General features: G+C 30.9%; 2 protein-coding genes across 4 annotated transcripts in view; one reads left to right on the forward strand and one right to left on the reverse strand.

The window, feature by feature from the left end:
• On the forward strand, positions 1 to 17,241 carry LOC130442981 (uncharacterized). Of its 3 annotated transcripts, none has more exons than XR_008909810.1 (2): positions 1 to 248; positions 17,230 to 17,241. XR_008909810.1 is itself a non-coding variant. In XM_056777404.1 (2 exons), exon 2 carries the CDS (start codon positions 7,157 to 7,159, stop codon positions 8,291 to 8,293), a length of 1,137 nt encoding a protein of 378 aa, XP_056633382.1. In that variant the 5' UTR covers positions 1 to 248; positions 7,134 to 7,156; the 3' UTR covers positions 8,294 to 8,928. The 3 variants fall into 3 exon arrangements, 2 of the variants coding, with proteins under 2 accessions (XP_056633382.1, XP_056633383.1); XM_056777404.1 differs by lacking the exon at positions 17,230 to 17,241 and adding an exon at positions 7,134 to 8,928; XM_056777405.1 differs by lacking the exons at positions 1 to 248; positions 17,230 to 17,241 and adding exons at positions 5,810 to 6,225; positions 7,134 to 8,928.
• The window catches only part of LOC130442980 (E3 ubiquitin-protein ligase SHPRH), a 21,382-nt gene continuing 10,187 nt past the window's right edge, over positions 9,846 to 21,040 (reverse strand). The window contains exons 15-17 of the mRNA XM_056777402.1: positions 18,816 to 19,127; positions 11,647 to 11,807; positions 9,846 to 11,540 (exon numbers count right to left, since the gene is read on the reverse strand). Coding sequence (XP_056633380.1) covers positions 11,273 to 11,540; positions 11,647 to 11,807; positions 18,816 to 19,127 — 741 coding nt within the window. The 3' untranslated portion in view covers positions 9,846 to 11,272. The remainder of the gene's footprint in view (positions 11,541 to 11,646; positions 11,808 to 18,815; positions 19,128 to 21,040) is intronic.

Genomic DNA, 21,040 nt, shown 5'->3' on the forward strand with positions numbered 1-21,040 from the left:
CAAGACCGAAGCATACAATATTTGTTCATTACAAATTTGGGTGATTAAGAAATTGTACAAATATTGTGTGTCTATATGACAACGAGTACACGATTCTCGTCCCGTACTGTTAGTCGCGGACGAAAGTGCTGTATTTTCCCGGTATCATATCTAATACTCAAACAGATTTATGAGTAATCAACTCACCTTGATTCGCGAAAATTACGAAATGGGCGACATCTGTTAATTTCTTTTAAACTTCAATAGAGGTGAGCAAAAAAGCCAAAATACGAACTAATGTTATTATTTTATAAACAATAGAAAGTGTTATATGAAATTCCAGTCTAAAGAGTAGAATAATATATGGTTAAAGTAATTTTATGAGATAAAAATAACCACACATCCATAAGATGCACTTCGAAAACAATAAAAATATTTTCCTATAGAGATATAGATGAGATTATTATAACAAAACACGAAGTATTATCAGCAATCTTGAATTGGAGGCAAGACTTATTTTCAATAATGTTCTTTTATATTTAAAATTGCTCGAATTGTATCAATAACAAAACTTATAAGTATAATTTAAGGTAATGCAAAATATTTGAATGTAAAAAGCATAATTAGAATTAATTTCAAATGTTTATCACTCAATAGTTTGTTTTTTTGTCTAATGACACTATATGAGCGCAAGTGCGATTGCCAAGATAGATTTATCCACATATTAGTATTAGTATTCTTCTTCATCTCATTTGCTTAGTTATTTGAATAATTAATTTGAAATTATTACAAAAATGAAATTAGGCTTTTAACTCGTCCATGACATAGACCGTGAATGCACTGAGCGGAAAGCGTTTAATATTGTTTCTTCATGTTTTTATCACTGCAGTGATTTGTATATATATATATATATATATATATATATATATATATATATATATATATTTTAATTTATTTCTAGGATAGCTTTTTTATTTATTCATTTGTTTGTTTAATTTTCAAAATTCTAGAAATTCTTTTCTAGTATATATTCGTGTCAGTTTATAATTCAAAGTCATAGTGAACGGAACGAAATAGTAAGAAGTGACTGATGAATTTAAATAAATTATTAAAGTGTCTAAAGTTTGTAAATAAATTGAGTAAGTAAAAGGCAGTGTGTATAAATTCACCCCTCAGTCATAAATATTTTAAATAAATAAGAAAAACATAACAATAGTCTACAACCTACGCTGGTTTGTATTAAGTTAGCAAATTATCACATTATGTATTCTGATAATTAAAGTTCATACATAACAGTATTGTAAACAGCATGTAAAATTCACTTTATACTACCTAGGAAAACAAAATAATTATTGAACCTTATCATTATGTCCGACCAGCTGTCCTTGAATTTTTTTCACGTAAAGGTTAATAGCTATTTGTATAACAAGGGAGGAGAGTGCTACTTTTCCTCCCGAGGATGTAGTTCCACTACACGTCGGGCAGTAATCATTCGAGGAAGGAAAAGCATTTTACTCCCATGTTATACATATGATTTTTCCACCTACCTCAAATAAGGAGTTACTTTTAAATAATTTATTCATGAAACTAATAAAAAATTTATTAAATAACTAAAACTAAATAGGTATAGTATAACTTATAGGTACTTTATTTTCATTCTTGCATCCAACATATTTTTATTTTGTGATAGAGTAATTATTGATATTAATATTGAAGGTCAAATTTTGAGCAGTTTTTGTGATATTTTTATTAACATTATTATTCAGCTGGTATCCCCCGGAAGTAATTGGCCGATTACAATTAATTTCAATAACTTTAGTGACTCCCATAATTTGATTCGAAATGTTTCGCTTTTTCGTAAAAGGTTGCTGGCAATATCCTTCAGCGACATTTGTAAACTTCGTGTTGCTTTAAAGCAAAAATTACTCCTCTAGAATTTGCAAGTAAACTTGCTGAGGTTCTTGTGAAACTATGCCCCTTATAATTTATGGTATTAGGCAATTTTAAAAATTCTTCAATTTTTTCCGAAATATTAGCAATAGTACCTATTTGTTCCATCCATTTGGTTGATACATTTTCCTGCTCTATGGCAGACAAATAAATGTGTCTGATCTGCTTAAGGGCATAATGATATATATTTTTTTCCTATAGAAAGGAAAAGTACGACTTTGCTCTCTAGGTGGAAAAATTGTTTATCAGTCAATATTTAGTAATGAATTTCGTAGCTCTATATCGCCAAACATACACAAAAGGTACGTTTTTTGAAACAAACTGTATACACACACACACGTCCCTCTAAGCATAGGATAAATTCGCGGATGGATGTGAAGAAGAATATTCCACCACCCCCTGTCATTTTGACAGGTCCTCATCGTCTTTCGCGTCGCAGTTTCTCTTTCTTTCTCTTCCCTGAGTTCTATTGTAGATTCCGGGAAGTCTTATATTTTCGTTAAGAGTTAGCTTGTTGACTATACACTCTTGTCTTCTTGGTCTGGACGTCTTAATGTGTGTGTGTTTTCACTGCATTGGGTAAGCCTTTTCTAACCTTCTTCGGCAATAAAAGATCTGATCCGAGTGGTCCTTCGCCTTCTCTACAGATGTCCCCGATGTATAACTCGGCACTTGCTTATTAGATGCGGAGTTACCGTGTCCTCCAGGGAGATGTCCTCTTGTGGGTTGTACATGCACTTAGTACGCCACGCCTTTTGTGTTGAATAGCTCAGCGGTCTGTTGCCAAAGTCGGTCGACTTATTGTGTCACCACGAGGTACGAAATCCACCCTCTCCTATTTTAGTAAAACGTATGACACCCATATTTGATCTATTACTATGTGGCTTAAAAATCATTGCCATTTTCGTCGTACCGTAAAAGTAAAGGGAGGGTACTTCCCAAAAGGTTAGTTTTGTGCACCTGTTAACGTTTTGTCACAATTTATAAGTATACAAAATTTGAAGAAACCGTTGAGATATTGATTGTTTCTCGCATAACTGTCTTCTGCAATTGATATTGAAAGAACTACAGTTACAATAGAAGGATAGCCTCGCGTTCCTCTTGCAACTTTTAAACACCCCAAATTACTTTGGAATCCAATCTCTTATGCTTTCTCCATACACGATTTATACCTATCACTATTTGACCTTTAGTATAATATAAATCCTATTTTTTATCATCTTCAAATGAATATGCCCTACTACTACCAGTGATTTCTAGAATGTAAAATTAGGTTGCAGCTCGCAAAAATGAAACTTCGCGTATTACTAAGAAAACATATATCTGTATTTTTATTTTTTTCCTAATCAATATATCTTTTAAATACCTTTAAACTTCGGGGAAATCCACGAATAATGCAAAAAAAAATAATGTAATTCCTGCAGAAAGTTTTTAAGGCATTTTGGATCTGTCACAGAAAGTCCCAAGAAAATTCATCCATTCAAATAGACACTTATAAATATTCAAAAGCACCGCTAAATTTTCATGTTCAATAGACCACCCAGTCAATGCGTAATGATCGGAAGATATATTCTTATGATACAATTAAGATATTTTCTGTGTTTGTCAACCATTTGTTTTATGAATAAATGCCTTCGTAATTATACGTTACCACATCTTATCTGATCGAAAGCACGCGCAAAATGTATTAAAATTCAATGTCACTTACTTACAGAAGCACGATGCTTCTCGTTGCCATGAAAATTTATGCGGTAAAATTATTGTTTTTAACAACAGTCTCCGCAAATCTTTTCATAATGAACACATCCCAAATATCGGTAGAGACCAGAATATCTTTGGGTAATTGCATAGTAGAAACCAGTACAAGATATTTCAATAAGGATTATGAAGTAATTACTTATTCTTTACCTTTGATGGAACTGGATAATAAAATAAACTCATATTTTGTGATAAGCCATTTTGTATTGAGTGATTTACAAAAATTGCACCGCTGGACGTTTTTAGTAAGAAACATGAATATACCTCCTCAATCCGTTAAATTTCTTGATGTAACAACTGTGTATATCATACAAATAAGAGAAAGTGGGGAATTTGCTGAAACTCTAAAAAAACTCAGACAGCTCAAATCTTGGAATCCTCATGCTAAATTTTTGATAGTATCTACGTCGTTCTTTAATTATCCAGATGTAGTGGCTACTGAAATCACAGAGAATATGTGGAATTACAATATTCAAAACGCTGTAATTTTATTATCCGATCCCAAAGATAGAACTGTCTTCAATGTTTACTCTTGGGAACCTTATAGTAATAGAAGTTGTGGAGATAATTTTGAAAATACTTATATAGACCGATGTTCGTACGGAAAAACCGAGTATAATAATCCATGGTTCAATAAAAAAATCACTGGGGACCTCTACAATTGTACTATTAAAGCTTTATATACAAAGTGGCCGCCTTTTGTGATCGCAAACAAACCGACTTATCAAAAATCTCATCTATTACAACAACAAGGTAATAAAAGTGTTATTACCATATATGTGATACTTCTATATGGAGAGTTTATATAAGTGGACGCTGTTCCGTCAGAATGGCAACGATTTCTCTATTCTCTGAGGTTTCAGCTCTGTTTGCGTATTCTCAGGCATGCGTAGTATAGATAAAGTGTCTCGAACGAGAGAGAAATGAATATTGTCGCTACCTTAACCTTACGTTTTTTCTCATACCAACTGTCCAAATTCGAGTATTACATATATGGATATTACACAATACATAATCACATTATTTGACTTTCTTTTTGTTTACCCTATTGCTTGTAGAGCAAGAATAAATTAAGTTCGGTATGCGTGGATTCCTATTGCCGAAACATTGTAAAAAAATTATTAAAAAAATGAAAAAATGTCTTACTGTCATCGCGAATATTAATTTTTTTTAATGTAATCGACAGTAAATTTTATTGGCTTTTAGAAAAAAAATTACGTAAGCCATTTTTTTGCCGGAAGGGTTTGATATACCTATTTGAAGTGTGTGAGTAGGGCTAAAATATCTCCATCTTGCTGGAAACTTTGTTTTTATTTTATTATTATGTAATTTTTAGAAATATCTTGGTATGCGCGCTCAAAAACTGCCGGAAAAAACCGCATACCACCTTGAAGTGCATAAAATATATTAGCATCTACTCCAAAATGTACGAGGTTCAATACATTTATTTTGGAGTAAATGCTTTTTGTGAAATAAGATGTATTTTTCTCTGCTTAGATTTGAAAGAATATGAGGATTAATATGTCGAAGGTAAACTGTTTACCTTCAGTCACTGAAGACGATAACTTGGTTATCAAAACGCGCGTCAGACGGTGTACTTGTGAGTGTTGATGTAAACAGTGTATTCAGTATCATTCGCTGCTGTCCACTTTCACTGTTAGATGATTTGTAACCACACAAAAATTATATAATACCAATAGCGTGTTATTTGATATACAAAGCATTAACCAATGCATATTGGCTACCACTAATCAAAATTACCTTTTTCGCTTCAATATACCTGTTAATCCTCCAAAGATAAAAGTAATTTAATGTCAGCAACAAAAATCATAAACTATGATGTTATATTTACTACAGAAAATTACAAAATTAGGTAAGAGCATGATAAGCCACCCCTCGACGATCATTATGAAACTCATACATAGACTATTGATGATCGATTTATTATATCTATTTTATCAAAAAACATCTACTTTCAGAGATACCAGGAGTGGCCATTATCTCAGGAAGGCTGATACTTGTAGATATCGAACTATGGATAGCTTTGTTCGATAGATCTCATCAGGATATATCTGTGTGTGAAAAGTCACGAAAAATCAATTAAATTCAATCAGTAGATGGCAGCAGTACACTGTTACACTTCTATTGCAATGTATTCAACTTTCATTATTATTACCTAACCTAACCTAACCTTACAAAAATTTCTAAATTTTCATTTTACCTATTGATTTTTCGTGAAAATAATATATTTGCATACTTTTTCCACAGAAACTCTTCTGTCTATGAGTCAATCATCATGACTTTTCACCCACAGATAGATCTTGATGAGATCTATCGAACAAAGTTATCCATAGTTCCATATCTGTTAGCCTTCCTGAAATAATGGTCATCTTTGGTATCCCCGGTAGCAAATGTTTGCGCATAAAATAGTCAATGTATAGAGTTCCATGATGATCGTTGAGGAGTGGCTTATCTTACTTGTGCCCAAAGTTACTTGTAAAAGTGCACTAACAATTCAGCTGATATGACTGACATTGGGTGAGTACTTTTAATTTAAAACTTATGAAGATGCAAGTGCGCATGAATCAATGTATGCATGTATATTGTTCTTAGAAAGTCATATACACTGCAATCCAAAGGATCTATTGTGTCTCCATTTCTTGCTATGGAACTGGGGATACTCAGAGTTTAAAGCTGATCTATCAATCCCATTTCTTTCAGAAAATTCAGGATGTGGTATGACTCTAGCAATCAAGGATCTTCATCTTCTATTTCATACATTCCTAGTTGTAATTTTATGGAGTTCCCTCTATCTTACATTAAGAGAGTCCTCTATGTTACAGAATCTGCACGTTGCACTATCTACTAAACCTGGAGTCTTTAGGTGTACTATGGAACGCAAAGATAAGATTCTTGTCAGTATTCGTAAATTATTCTTACCTGTACTGTACTGGCTCTTCCCATATTTACCTTCTTTTCCAATTGCGTATATTTCTGCTTGAAAAATACTTGATGTTTTGCATTAGCTTGCCGAATATTTAATTTTGGACCCTTACACTCCTACTCCAGTTCTCTCTGCTGTTCTGGAACCATCTATAAATCTGTGATGGCATTTTTCCTTATTTCTTCTCCCATTGAATGAGGTTTTTTCGGACACACTATAATATATAAGGATGTGGAAGATTTAGAATCAGTATTAGTGCAGCTGTTGAGCATGTTATTATATCCCTGGTTGCACAAAAGCCAGCCAGTCTTTGTACCTTCGAGAGATAAATTCTCTTGGTGGAATCAAATATCTAAGCTTCATCTGCATATATTAGGATCAAGATGTATAATGATTTCTATTCAAATCTAACCAATAACAACATTTTTGCTATATCTGTATTTTTCATAAATTCTAGTATTTGATATATCTATTTTGTAGTCTCATTTCTATTTAATTTTAGGTATTGAAGTGAATCTTCTCAATATGATAGCTGAAAATTTGAATCTTTTTGTACTATACCAAAAAGATAAAGATGAAGCTTGGGGAGATATATACGATAATGGAACTGCTATTGGAACTTTGATTTATTTAATGAATGATGAAGTTGATGTATTAATTGGTGGATACACCAAAACATTTCAAAAAATGCTTTTCCTTGACTGCAGCCGCTCTTTTATACAAGAATCTTTGATATGGTGTACTCCTCATGAACCAATACTCCTAGGACTGAAGCCTATGATAGAAATATTACCCATAGAGGGTTGGTTGGGAATCGCTATAGTTTACTTCATAACTTCTTTAAGTATTTGGTATTTGAGTAAAAATAACGAAAGTGAATTGTGTACTTACAAAAAACTGGATAATTGTTTTTTATACACATTTTTAATGCTAATAGGTTTTGCTGCAAAAGCTCTACCTACATCCAACAGAAGTCGGTATTTTACAGGTCATTTTATGATATTTAGTTTATTTGTTAATATTTTATACACTACTTTTCTCACTAGTACCATCGCCAGTCAAAAATTTAAGGAAAAGTACCGATCAATGGAAGATATCTACGAAAACAAATTGAATACTTACTTTTTACCTTTGGCAGAAAAATATTTTCAACCTTACTTCGAAGATAATGAAAATTATATAGAGGGTGTACCAATATCTTTGATACAAAAAAAATGGAATACTTGTAAGAACGCGACAATTTGTATGGAAGCAGTATTAGGAGGAAATGATAACGCGCTTTTAACAACTGAACTATTTAAAGAATACCTTTTTACAAAATATGGACAACTGCATAAAAGTCGATACAAACCTTATTGTCTCAAAAAACCAATACTCAGTCTACCTATAAATATAGTTATGAGGAAAGGCTTTCCTCTATTATTTTTATTTGTAGACTTGATAGACAGAATACAAAGTGCAGGCTTCATATCTAAATGGGAAAAAGACATATTGGAACGAAGGAAGGTTAATATTTACAGCGACAAGGAAAATCTTATGGATTACAATACAATTAAATTCAAAAATCTGGTTACGATTTTCGAATACATGCTGTTTGGTATTCTTTTTGCTATTATAGTGTTTATAATTGAAGTTGTATTCTATAGAAGAATATGTTGGTGAATCTACATATTGTTAACCTTTGAAATATATGTAGTCACACATTAATTAATAGTTGGACAAAAAATTGTTCCTCGAACAACCCTCTTCATAAATGTTAATTAAAGAGATGAATATATAAATTTTACTTAACCCGTACTGGCAACTATTCCAAATATTTCTCCATGTATTGATTCCTATACTATGTGAATTGTGTTTTAGTAGATTAATTCAATCCAAGGAAATGGGCATTTTGGACGCAATCAGGGGTAACTTTATGAATTTTTTATATAAGTTACTGTGAAGTATTGACAATGTATCTGACCAGATTTTTATGTGGTAAAAATAACTATTAGTATTTTTTGCAACAATCGTCAAATTAAGAAAAAAAAATTTCAAATCAGAGTTGTAAAACTTTTACACAAAAATGGTCGCTTGAAGTTTTTCACAACTGTTATTCACGCAGTTAGGATGGTTACAGTTTGGGAAATGATAATTGCGGCTTAAAAAAAATCATATTGTTGAAACATTGTCTTTTTTAATTTAAAAATAAGGTGGAGTTTAGGGGGAAAAAATCTTAAACTCAAGTTGTAGATCTTGTAATGTTACACAAAAATGGTCGCTTGAAGTTTTTCACTATTAATATTTGCATAGTTAGGGTGGCTAGAGCTTGGGAAATGATAACTGCAGCTTCAAAAAAATCATATCGTTGAAACATTGTTTTTTTTTAATTAAAAAAAAGGTGAATTTTAGGGGGAAAAATTTCAAGCCTAAGCTGTATATCTTGTAATATTACACAAAAATGTTCGCTTGAAGTTTTTCACTACTGATATTTACATAGTTAGGGTGGCTATAGCTTGCGAAATGATAATTGCAGCTTCAAAAAACACGTTAAAATTCCATTCAATTTTTTTAACGCAACTTTTCAGCGAGTTTTTTACAGCTGTAATTTTCATTCTCTAATCTCTAGCCACTTTAATTTTGTATATATCGATAGTAGTATAAGATTTCAAACTATTTTTGTGTAAAATTGAAAGATCTATAACTTTGATTTTGTTGCTTCCAAGAAAAGTAAGATATTAAAAGAAGTTAGATGTTTATATAAAAATGTATGTACAGTTATTTTAAAATCGATAAAAGATTGCATTGAACCTTAACCTTACCACAAACTTTTACCTGAGAGAAAATTCTTTGTAAATCTATCGAATACTTTATACTAATTTATATAAAAAATTCATGAACCCCAGATTTCGCATTCGAGGACCCATTTTATTGAATTACTTTCCTCACTTTTTGTACAATCAATTTTGAGGCTTTAAAATATTTCCATATACCATACCTCAACACATAAACAATGTGCTTTTAGGGCTTCTCTGTGGTTAATCAAAAACAAAGAATCTGATAGTCCGTCTTTATCATAATTTTTTTGAACTACAAATTAAGAAATATGTAATAATAAAAGTTTTAACGCGACTATAAACATACAAAAAATACATTTATTAATTGTGGACTAAATTATTCACATTATATTTTCCAAGAAAACAATTTTTGTTAGTGTAATTATAATTGGCAAAGTTTTGACATTAACTTAGTTCTCATTAATTGTAGATGTTAAGCAAATAAAAGACAATTTAATTGTAGTAATTCATTGTTTTTTCAAAATTCATACAAACTATGTCCATTACTTAGTACATTTTAATATTATAAAAAAACTCGACAATATAGAAATGACAACGCACACAACCAAGGAATGCTATACAACTAATAAGTGTTAAAATCTTTATTGATTAATGCTAGTAAATTAAAAGAATGTATAAATAGCATAAAATAGAGTGTAAATAACAATTACATGGGTAACTACAAAAAATTAAACTAGGGAAAAATCCACTCATCATGAGAGTATGCATTATTTGATAATACACTGTTAGCTTTTTTAGTTTTGTTAATAGTTATTGCAATATTGTTAATGGTGTTATAAGCAGATTTGAAAAACCTACCAGTAAGATGGAAATTTGAAACACATGGGTCACACATCACCTAAGTCTTCATTGACTTTTTTTCAATAAATAATTACAATGCGCTAAGTAAGACTATACTGAGGCTAAAAATTCCAAATATATAACGGGATAACAGTACCAATGCAAAAAAATAGGACAAGGAAACATGTAGACACGAGTAAATTTGATAGGAATGAAAAACATGACAATCATAGCAAAGAGACCAAGGCATAAATGAAGAGATCAAATAAAGAAGCAGGAGAAAAAAGAGGAAGAATTGTAGAGAGAGACTAAAGAAATAATTAATAGATCAAATGAATGAATCCAAAAAAAAAGAGAAAGAATTGGACTAACCAAGGAAAAGATAAAGAGATTAAATAAATAAATTGGGCAAAAAGAGGAAAAATTGGGAGGAGAAACCAAAGGAGGTATGAAGAGATAAAAAATAAAAAAAACTGAGAACAAAGAGAAAATGAGACCAAGAGAGAAATTAATAAATTAAATAAAAGAGCAGGGAACAAAAAGAGAAGAAATTAGAGGAATTGACATGGAAAATACACTATAAGGATATGATACATATAGGAACTCTCATCTGGCACCGAAAAGTAGATTGGAAAGCGAAGAAGATAAATAATATTATTTTATATACTGAAACATATAAAATTTTAATAAAACTTAATATTGTGGATTTTTGATAGTTTTTTTTTGGCTCGAAAAAATTGTTTTGGTACATACATTCTGTTTCATTCTCATATTTCACTTATTTTAGAAAAAAGCAATAAATTGAGAATATTTGATAGATAAAAAGGATCATTATATAAAAATCAGATATATTTTATTAAAACTTCTAATAAATACTGCTACCTAATTTAAATTATCATAAGTACAATAAAACTTTATTTTTGAAGATATGAAAAAATGTTTCTTAACTTAAATTGAGATCCACAGACATCACCTTAGTACAATCTACATCATTATTTTTGACACTATCTATTTGATGTAAACACTACTGTATATCATTTTCTTCTATTTCATCCTCCTCCGCAGATTCCAAAGTCGAATCTATCGAATTTTCAGTAGAATGTTCTAAAGTTACTTCTGTCATTTGCGTATCTTCTATTATTTCATCGTTCAGTTCGGTAGTATTAAAAAGATCCACTAAATGTCTTAACGTCACTGAACTTTTTTCCCATTTTTCCGCATTTGATGTTGTAGCTTGATGAATATTTTCCTCGATGGTGTTTTTTATGAGAAATTTGTGAACATATGTTTTTCTACAAATTAAGAAGCAAAATATTTAATATGAATTATAGGAAATATAAAGTGGAACAATCCCATGAAGATTGGAAAAAAATGAGATTAGGTATTTTTTTAACCTACTTTGTTTGTCCAATTCGATTAATTCTTCCTATGGCTTGGAGTTCATCTGCAGGATTCAATAGGGGTTCTACTAAAATAACATGAGTAGCTTCAATTAAATTTAGACCTTTCGAACCTAAATTAACTGGTAAAAGTAGTACCATGATTTTTTTTAACGGATCCTATAAAAAAAACAAAAATATATACCAGGACGACTTTTTTAATATAAATTTTCATGATCAAAAGTATTTTTAATTCATTATTGGAAGAACTTGTTACTAATAACACACTATTTAGACTTTTTTGGTACACGATTTGACTATTTTATACAGAGATCACAATACTCTATAATGTAATTAAGAATAATAGTAAAAACTAGGTAATTTTATATACATCTCCATCATCAACAAACGAAACGAGTATTCTACCTTAAAATTGACACAAGTGATAAAGCTGCTCAAGTGGTCACCCTATTACGTTAAGGCCAGAGTGGCATAACATGAGTTAGTTTGCTGTTTCCAGAGTTTAACGTCGTTACCAAGAGACTCGCGCACATCCTTGATAGATGACTGATTCACATCGCTGTGAAATCGGGCCCTCACTGGTGTATAAGTTCAACAAGACTTAAGGCAGCTAAGTTTGAGCCAAAAAGGGCAAAGCAGCAGCACATGGAAGCAGAGTGTGTCTGCATGGTAGGGATATAAGAGAACGAATCAACAGTGTTGCATAAAGGAAACCGTGGCTTTTGGAGAATATTCCTGGATGGTTAGGGAAGCCATTCCAATGGAATCAAAAACCGAATTGGTCTTTATCGAAGCTGGCGGTAGAACAGGGGGATTAACGGCGAACCAATATATAGGGATAAATTCCAGCTTCATCGGCTAAAGCTTCATACTAATGCAGGACAATGCCCGTCCATATACTGTAGGTTCGGTACGGCAGTGTTTACAGGTTGGCGAAATTGTTGCTATACGTACCCTGGACTTAAATTCTATCGATCATCAAAAATAATTTTTTTGTATAAATTTGTTTATTTTTTGGTTAAATTAAGAAAACAGTCTATGAAAACTGCATATGATTAGTTGTAAAAAGATTATATAAGAATGAATGCGTTTAAATCGACCTCTAATCCTTTGAATTAACCTGGATTCGAATTTTGAATTTAACTTGTAATCAACTAAATATTTTACAAATTAAATTTATGATTATTAATCATAATATGATGCAAAACTTTCTACAAAGAATAATAGTAAAATTCAACTAAAAGTTTCATCGGAAATATATAAATAAATTATTATAAAACGTATCTACCATCTCCTTCTAAGCAATTAAGTGTTTTTTAATCATATTCGATCAAAACATTTCTAAATATATCAATCTCACTTTTAGGTCAGATAGATATAGATATGTGGCATATTTATTATGTGTGAGTAATCTAAATGGTTTGATGACTTTTGCACACATCAATAATATTTTAATGCTACCCTCAACCAAGTATTACAAATAATAAAGTAAATCTCCGTGCGATACTGTTCTTTGTTTTTTCTTTCCATTGTTTGATTCCCATTCTACACAGATCCTCCTCTACTCCTTTTAACCACATTATCTTCTGGATCCTATTGAAGCGTTACAAATGTATTGTGTCTTCGCCAGGTTCCCATAAATACATATTATCATTTGTTTTTTATCTTTTTCATTATATTTTCCCCTTCAAGTTCCTCCTTTATTTCATAATTCATACGTTATATGTATTCATTTTCATCAATCTTGATTGGTTCTAAATATGGTTACTTTACACTATTATTAACTCCTTTTCTCTTTTCGTTATTATCATAGTTTCTGCGCTAGTATCGGTGTTTTTTTTGTTTTACTTATGATCTTCTGTCCTATTATTTGTTAATCTTATTCTCAGATATTTGTACTTCATCAAATTAATAATTCTCCTTCTTTGAATTGCTTGTCACACCTCAAAATTCTCGTATCATTTGTATTTATTTTAAAACTCATTTCTTCTTTTTGTAATTAGGACTATGTCGTCTGCTTATGCTATCATTTGACCTCCGCTGTTTCTTAAGTTCCATTTATTTATATTTCTTACAAATTACTCCTGTCTTACTTCTTTAGTAATTTCGAAGTCTTCATTTTCTCTTTTGCTGGTCAGTACACTTGTTTTTAATTCTTTCTTAGTCATTAAGATGAGTCTTCTCAATTTCGTTTCTATCCCTCAATCTTTCATATTCTTCATTTTCTTATTTATTGAGTTGAAACCTAGTTGAGAATCTATAAACAGTATTTCTATGTTCATCTGTTTTTCCATTATGAATATATTGCATCTTCTGTGGACTTGATCTTGATAAAAACCACATTGGTCTTTCCTTACAGTTACAAAGCGTCTATCTATTATAGTTGAAATAATTTTGAAAGATACTTTTTAAAACGTAAGTCCACTATAGTGTTGGCACTGTTGTTGATTTCCTTTTTTGTGTACTGTAACTTTTTCTCCCTTTTTTCCATACTTCTGTTATCTTTTCTTATCTCCATATATTTTATATCAATTTATATAATCGTTTACGTACGTAATTCCCACCATGTTTTATCAGTTTTATTTATTTCATATTTGTCAGGTGTTCTCCCATTCTTACCCTTTCTAATCACTTTTATTACTTCATCTTTTGTTGATTCCTCTGTTAATTATTTCTCATTTTCTTCCAATACCTCAGTAAAATCTATATTTTCCGTTAAAAGATATTGCAAATTTTCCTTTTAGATATCTTTAAACTAGTTTTCCTCTTCTGCCACTCTCCACTTTTATTTTCAATTCCTCTTATGTCTGTGTTTTATGTGTTTATGTAATTTATTTTCCTATAAAATGCTTTTGTGTTATTATTCATTTTCATGTTCCTTATTTTGTCATCTACTGTCTTTTTATTTTTCTAATTGTTTTATTGTATTTTTCTTGCCTTTTTGAATTTTTTTCCAATTTGGGTTATTCTCATTTTTAATCTCAATCTTAACACCCGTTTATTTTTACATCTTAATGGCGTTTCTCATTGTACTACTCTTTTGTTGATCCTTTTTATTATTTTCATAATTGTTTCTTTGTTACTTTCTGTAGATCTTTTTAAATATTTTTTTTCCATTCTTCCTCTAAATTTTCATTTCGTGTGGATTTAAAATATCCTCTACTTTCTCCACGTATTCTATTCTTTCTTATTTAATAACTCTCCTGTATTCTATTTTGTACACCTATTTATTTTTACATTGTTGTATAGTGTTAGTTACAAATTTGTTAATTTGTAAACAACTTGTTAGGACAAACTGTTTCAATTTTTTTATTATTAATAAAAATAGTTTTCCATTATGAACAGTTCATCCTTCCACGTACCTAATTCATGTTTGGAAAATTTTTTTATACAAATAAAAAAATTTCCTATTTTATCATAATATGTACCATGCGCCATCTTTTTCTACAAAAATTTTTTCGTGATACTGCAACAAATACTCACGAATCCCTTTTTAGTAATTGACAACATTTTATTGTGGTGCAATCACAAATTGTATAAATCAAATTAATTTTTTTTACAATTGGAACATAAAACTTTCATATGTCATAAAAATTTATCAATAAAAAGCAATATTTGGATTAGGTGAATTTTTTTCGCGATGTTTAGAAAACTACTGGGAATTTTTTTCTTTTTCACAATATCTAGTGAAGTTATTTCGCGCATTCCCAATGATGATAGGTTATTAAAAATCGAATTTCGACAACTTCTACCAGATAAGGAAGAATATATAGTCCTCGACAAAAACGTAATCCATAAAAAGTTAAGAACATTAGAAATGGGAGAAGCAATTCCATACGAACTTGAAAATTTAGAAAATGAAGAAGATGAATATACAATAAAATCAGCGATGGATATATTCAAACAGTACACTTGTATACGGTAAAGCACCATTTATATTTTAAAATATTTTATTTTTTTTTCTGGTGGATGAAGTTTATTACCCACGAAGTGTTGGACTCGTAAGTTTATCACTTCACCTACCATGTAAAATCTCCACCTCTTCTTCCAAAGACCAACCTGCAACTGTTAAACGCATAACTTCTAAATGAGTTCCCCCTTTGTCTCGCTTAAATCGTTGCCTGGATAAGCAGACGCCCTGATTGTATTGTGATCATGATAGTGTCCGCAGATGTGCAACTCCTCTCTATTCACCTTCCATCGTTCACGGTAGAAAAACATATGTAGAACATCATCTTCCACTCCATTACAGTCGGAGCAATTGGGCCAATTCCCCTTGCCCGTCTTGTGCAAGTAACGCGAAAAATACCCATTTCCAGCTAGAAGTTAAGTGTGAGGTAATATCCAGCTTTACCATGATGCCTTTTTATTAAAGATTGCACTTGGCATTTATCGCTTCGTTAATATTCCTTTTTGATTTTGTTCCCAAGGATTTTGACTTTCTTCTATCATGCGAATTTTTTCCTTTGTGTTATTCTTACTCCAAATATCTCCGTTTTAGTCATTATGGCTGGTTCCGAGATTGTCCGATAAGTTGAAGTCGCTCTTCTCTACACCTGTGCTAATATTTTTTGACACTTTGCTCCTCAGAAACCACCTCTTACTCGACGTCGGTCCACCAACGTTTTCCATCAACTTGTTTGGTACGGAAACACTCGTTGCGGCTTTGCTAACTGCAATTCTGCTCGACAAACAGTGAGTGCCTTGTGGTATGGAGACTTGTCTTTTGATCCGAAAAAACATAACCAAATGTTTACCAGAGAGATGCATTTCGAGTTAGCCAATGATTGGCAAACGTTGATTACCAATTCGAATGTGATGTCTGTCTCCATCATGCTATGCATTTGATCTATTGGTTTGTCACTGGTAGAATCTTAGATGACCTGATTTTATTATGATACTTAAACGTTCTTTGTGTACAGTTATATGTGAAATTTTTAGACTCGGTGGTTTCCACACATTGAAGTGGATAACTATTATTCCTTGTTCATTTTTGTTAATTTAAAATACATTTTAGTCTCGACGTTAACAAAAGGTGGTTTCGGAAACTCATTTAGTTAAGATATTTTTTTCCCTTAACTGGCTATCAAAGTCTATATCCCCAAAACAAGACTCTTAAGTAACTGTATTTGGGTCTTAATTGGAACATTTAATTACTCATGAAGTTAAAAATGCTATGATGGATTGTTAAAGGTGAATGAATCAACTGATTGATATTCTCCATGATCGTGGATAAACCAAGCAGTTTTTATCGTACCTTAGAGAAGACAATAAGTTAACTTAACTTAACGTTACGGTTAAGCGTCTAAGATCTCTCCTGAGATTTCTATGAAATTCTGTATAATTTAGTTCATTTTCGAAATTTTTCTTGTTGATTTAATTGCTAGGAAATGTTGGATTGTTTTGAGTGTTTCTCATTTGACTCATGTATTTTCATCAGAACCATACAGCTAATAGAGTGAGTTATGTAGATAATTTTTAATTACAAGAACTGTTATTATTTAAGGAATAAGTTGTATTTTGTTCAGGTTGTACTATTAATCTATTTTGAACAAGGGAGTTATCAAAAGTTTTTTCTTAGTTTCAGATCCAGAACTGATTCGGACCAAGAATATTTATTTATTAGTGGCAACTCGAGTGAATGTAGTACATCCTCTAAAAATGAATTTGTGCTGATTGAATTAGCTCCTGATTGTTTGCTCAGAGTTGGTACCACATTACATGAATTTATGCATGCAATGGGATTCGCACATGAACATATGAGACCCGACAGAGAGGAATACATTAATATACTTTCAGAAAATATCCAAAATGGTAATGATCCCAAATTTTATTTTTTATATACTCTGGGTAAAAATGGTTCTGATATTATGAAATAACTAGTTCAGGTCTAAAATTTAGAACTATGAATTTCATATTATATGCGAAAAAGACAAGTAGCTCATTTGTTTTAAATATAAATCATTTAAATTCATAGGTTATGAAGACCAATTTGAAATATTAACAGAATACGACACATTAGGTCTACCATACGATTTTGATTCTGTACTTCATTATTCTCCATGGGCCTTTCAATCGAATGATGCACCTACCATCGAAGCCAAGGTAAGAAAAAGTAGAATCCGATGATTTGGTAGATGCATCACAACAGTAGAATTATGCACCAAACCAGTAGATGTCTTTATATATTTTATTCCATCAATCAGCTGCTTTCTATTTTTCGTACTTAATTGTATTATTTCATTTGTTTATTGACATTCTTCTGAATTATGTCGATATCAAAAATCAGGGAGCCTGGTTCTTCCTAATCAAGTAGCAAATCTTCCCCAAACGATTTCAAAAAACTAAACATGGTAAAAAACTTTCCCACTGATATGAACAAAGACAGAAAAAGGTAATGCATTATCCCCACTTTCAACAGAAATATAGCTGAATGGTAAGCAAATGTTTAAAAAACCACCACATAAGCTGGCGCTGGTTCCGAGTCATACATAAATCGATAAAACTACCAGAAAAGGAACATGAACACTGGAGATGCTTCCCAAAACACATGATAAGGTCAGGGCAATGAGAAATTGTGATGAGTAAATTCTGTTGGGTAGGAGGAGGAAGTAACTCCTATTCACCTCCAGCACAGACATTGGAGTTTTTTAGAAGTTGTAGATGTAGAAAATAACTCTGATGAGAAGCACAATAAACTATGAGGTTACACTGTAGATATTTACCAAAAATTGGTTTTAGTAATTACTGAATGGGACAGTTCCATCTTTTATGATGAAAACACTTTATCCAATTGCCCTTAAGCACGCACAAGAATTAAATGTTACCTAATTGTTACTGAAATAAGTATTGATCTACCTCTCCACCTCTAAAGCTTGAAATGATTAGTTTTAGTAGCTACAGAAGCTTTTATCACCTTTATTTTTTTTCCAATTCTAGGAGAATTACATAGAATTCCAAGAGAGAATGGGACAAAGAGTAGGATTTAGTAAAGGAGATATTACAAAAATCAATGTCAAATTGTGTCCAGAGAAAAGCGAGCAATTCCACTTAAGTGAAGACTTTTTGTACGCTAAGACACCAATACCAATATCAAATAATAGTATTTACTAACAAGAAAATTATTAATTCAAATAGAAATAACTTTGGACACTTGTGTTTACTTACCTTGAAATTTGTAATTTTAGTATCCAAAGTACCGTTATTCGCTAACTCACAGGAAATATTGTTCTTAATCAGCGCCTCTTTCAAACACTTCAACACAGTAAACCAAGAAGAAAATAGCAAAACCTTAACATCAGTATCGTCTCTTTTTAAATCCAGTAACACTTTTATGACACCCTCTATTTTCGTGGAATAATTACCCTTAATTTTTTTACAATCGTCATCTGTTACAGTAGTCCCAGCTTTAATGTAAGAAATTTCTTGATATTTTTGTTTATTTCTACATACTGAACATTGTATGTGGTCACCGGCGGTCTGAAATAAAACCAATCAACTGAAAAATGTATTTTGATTAAGAGGAAGCCTTGAAACACCAAAATCCTAATTGAATGGATCTTAAAAGATTTATGGGAATTAAAATCAATTCATAAAAGCTTGTTATAGAAATTCTCTCCAACAAATCATTGAAAATATAAGTAAATAAAAAAAGGGTTGTACAAAAGTACTATATTCAAATGTATATTGAAAGTAAAAAAATAAACAAAAAACTTGGATCCTACGTACATGTATATATGTACATACATGTTAACACTGGATTTTCCAGTATCGTAGCGAGAAAGGGGTACACAAAGATCCTTTGGGTCGTCGCAGTATATACGTAACCCAAAGGATCTTTGTGTACCCCTTTCTCGCTACGATACTGGAAAATCCAGTGTTAACAGCTGATCCATTAATCCCACTCCTTTTAAAAAGTTTAGAAGTTCTCACATAGCTGTTCTAATTATAAAAATAAATTTCTTTAATTTCTTATTTCTTAAGCCTTTTGATATATTAATGCATCCAAATGTTCTTGATTTTAGGTCTCTTCTGTTTTAAAATAGTTTTTTTTGATAATTTTTAAAAGATAAATTTTGACGTTTCTACTTTTCTTTAAGTCTTTATGAAAATATTATCAAAAAAAAACAATTTTAAAACAGACGAGACCTAAAATCAACAACATTTAGATTCATTATTATAAAAATATTAACTACCCAGGTCGAGTTGATGGACCATCCACCTTAGAAACTTGATTTTGAGACCAATGACTTTTTTGTCCCAGCACATTGAAAACAAACTGCGAGGTCAACGATTTTCTAGATATTTCTTAGTAGTTTGCATTAGACCTTGTAGTGGAAAAAGCTCTTCTCGAATTGGTTCACAATCATGAAAAATATTTTAGAAAACAATAATGTAGATTTATGTACATGGTCCGATCAACATCACCTTTTTGTATAGTTGTGTCCTCTTTGAACTATGTCACAGAGTGAATTCTTAAAGCATCCTTTTGCGTAGATGACTATGAAAGTAGAAAATAAACAAAAAAACTTGGGTTCTAATTGAGCTGGTGTACAAGATAGACAAGCATTTTTTTAAATTATGATTCCATAATCTACAGTGTATCTATATCTCATTTCATAGGGTGCCTTTTAGTCTTGAAGTATGTCCAATAAATTTCTACTTCAATTCTTTAACCAGTATAGGAACATACCTCAATTTTCTTCCTTTTTGTGTCCACCAGTTTGTTATTTGACTTTTGTGTACAATTATTATTAATATTACCTTATATATTTCATTGATTTCTCATATTGTTGCATTCATCTTTTTCTCCTCTATCGATTAAGAGATTTGTTTCTTGGGACATATACTTTGTTCTTATACATACTATTTGATTTTCCATTAAAAGTAGTATTTCAATCAACAACATATATGTTTCTTTGATGTGTAGATTTTCACCTTTGGCGTGTTCATTTCCTTTATTTATCCTCTAGTAGATTCTCCATTTTGCAAATTTCTTTTCTTTTATTTCCTCTTTACACTTTTCTTTTCATTATATTCATTTTCTATACATTACATAATTTGATTCATTCTAAATATGTAAGATAAAAGAAGTACAAACTATTGGAACGATAGGAGAAAGATAAAACAAAATGGAAATTAAAAAAACATAAAATTAAACATTAGAAAAGAAGTTTCAAAAAAATTACAATAGAAAAAAGAATAAACAGCTGTGTTGGTATATGTATATGTTAAAATGGAGACAGATAGGCAATAAGAAAAATAGTGGAGGCTAAAAATCTCATAAAAACCAAAAAGCGAACAACAAAAAATTAAATAGACCAAATAAAGGAACTGAGAACAAAAGTAGGAAAAACTTAAGAGAAATTAATGAAGATGGTAAAAAACAGCTT

The sequence above is a fragment of the Diorhabda sublineata genome, chromosome 4, assembly GCF_026230105.1.
Source record: "Diorhabda sublineata isolate icDioSubl1.1 chromosome 4, icDioSubl1.1, whole genome shotgun sequence".
Classification (NCBI taxonomy): domain Eukaryota; kingdom Metazoa; phylum Arthropoda; class Insecta; order Coleoptera; family Chrysomelidae; genus Diorhabda; species Diorhabda sublineata.

Coding starts and splice junctions, on each gene's coding strand:
- LOC130442981 (XM_056777404.1), top strand. CDS start 7,157: ATGATAGCTGAAAATTTGAATCTTTTTGTACTATACCAAAAAGATAAA.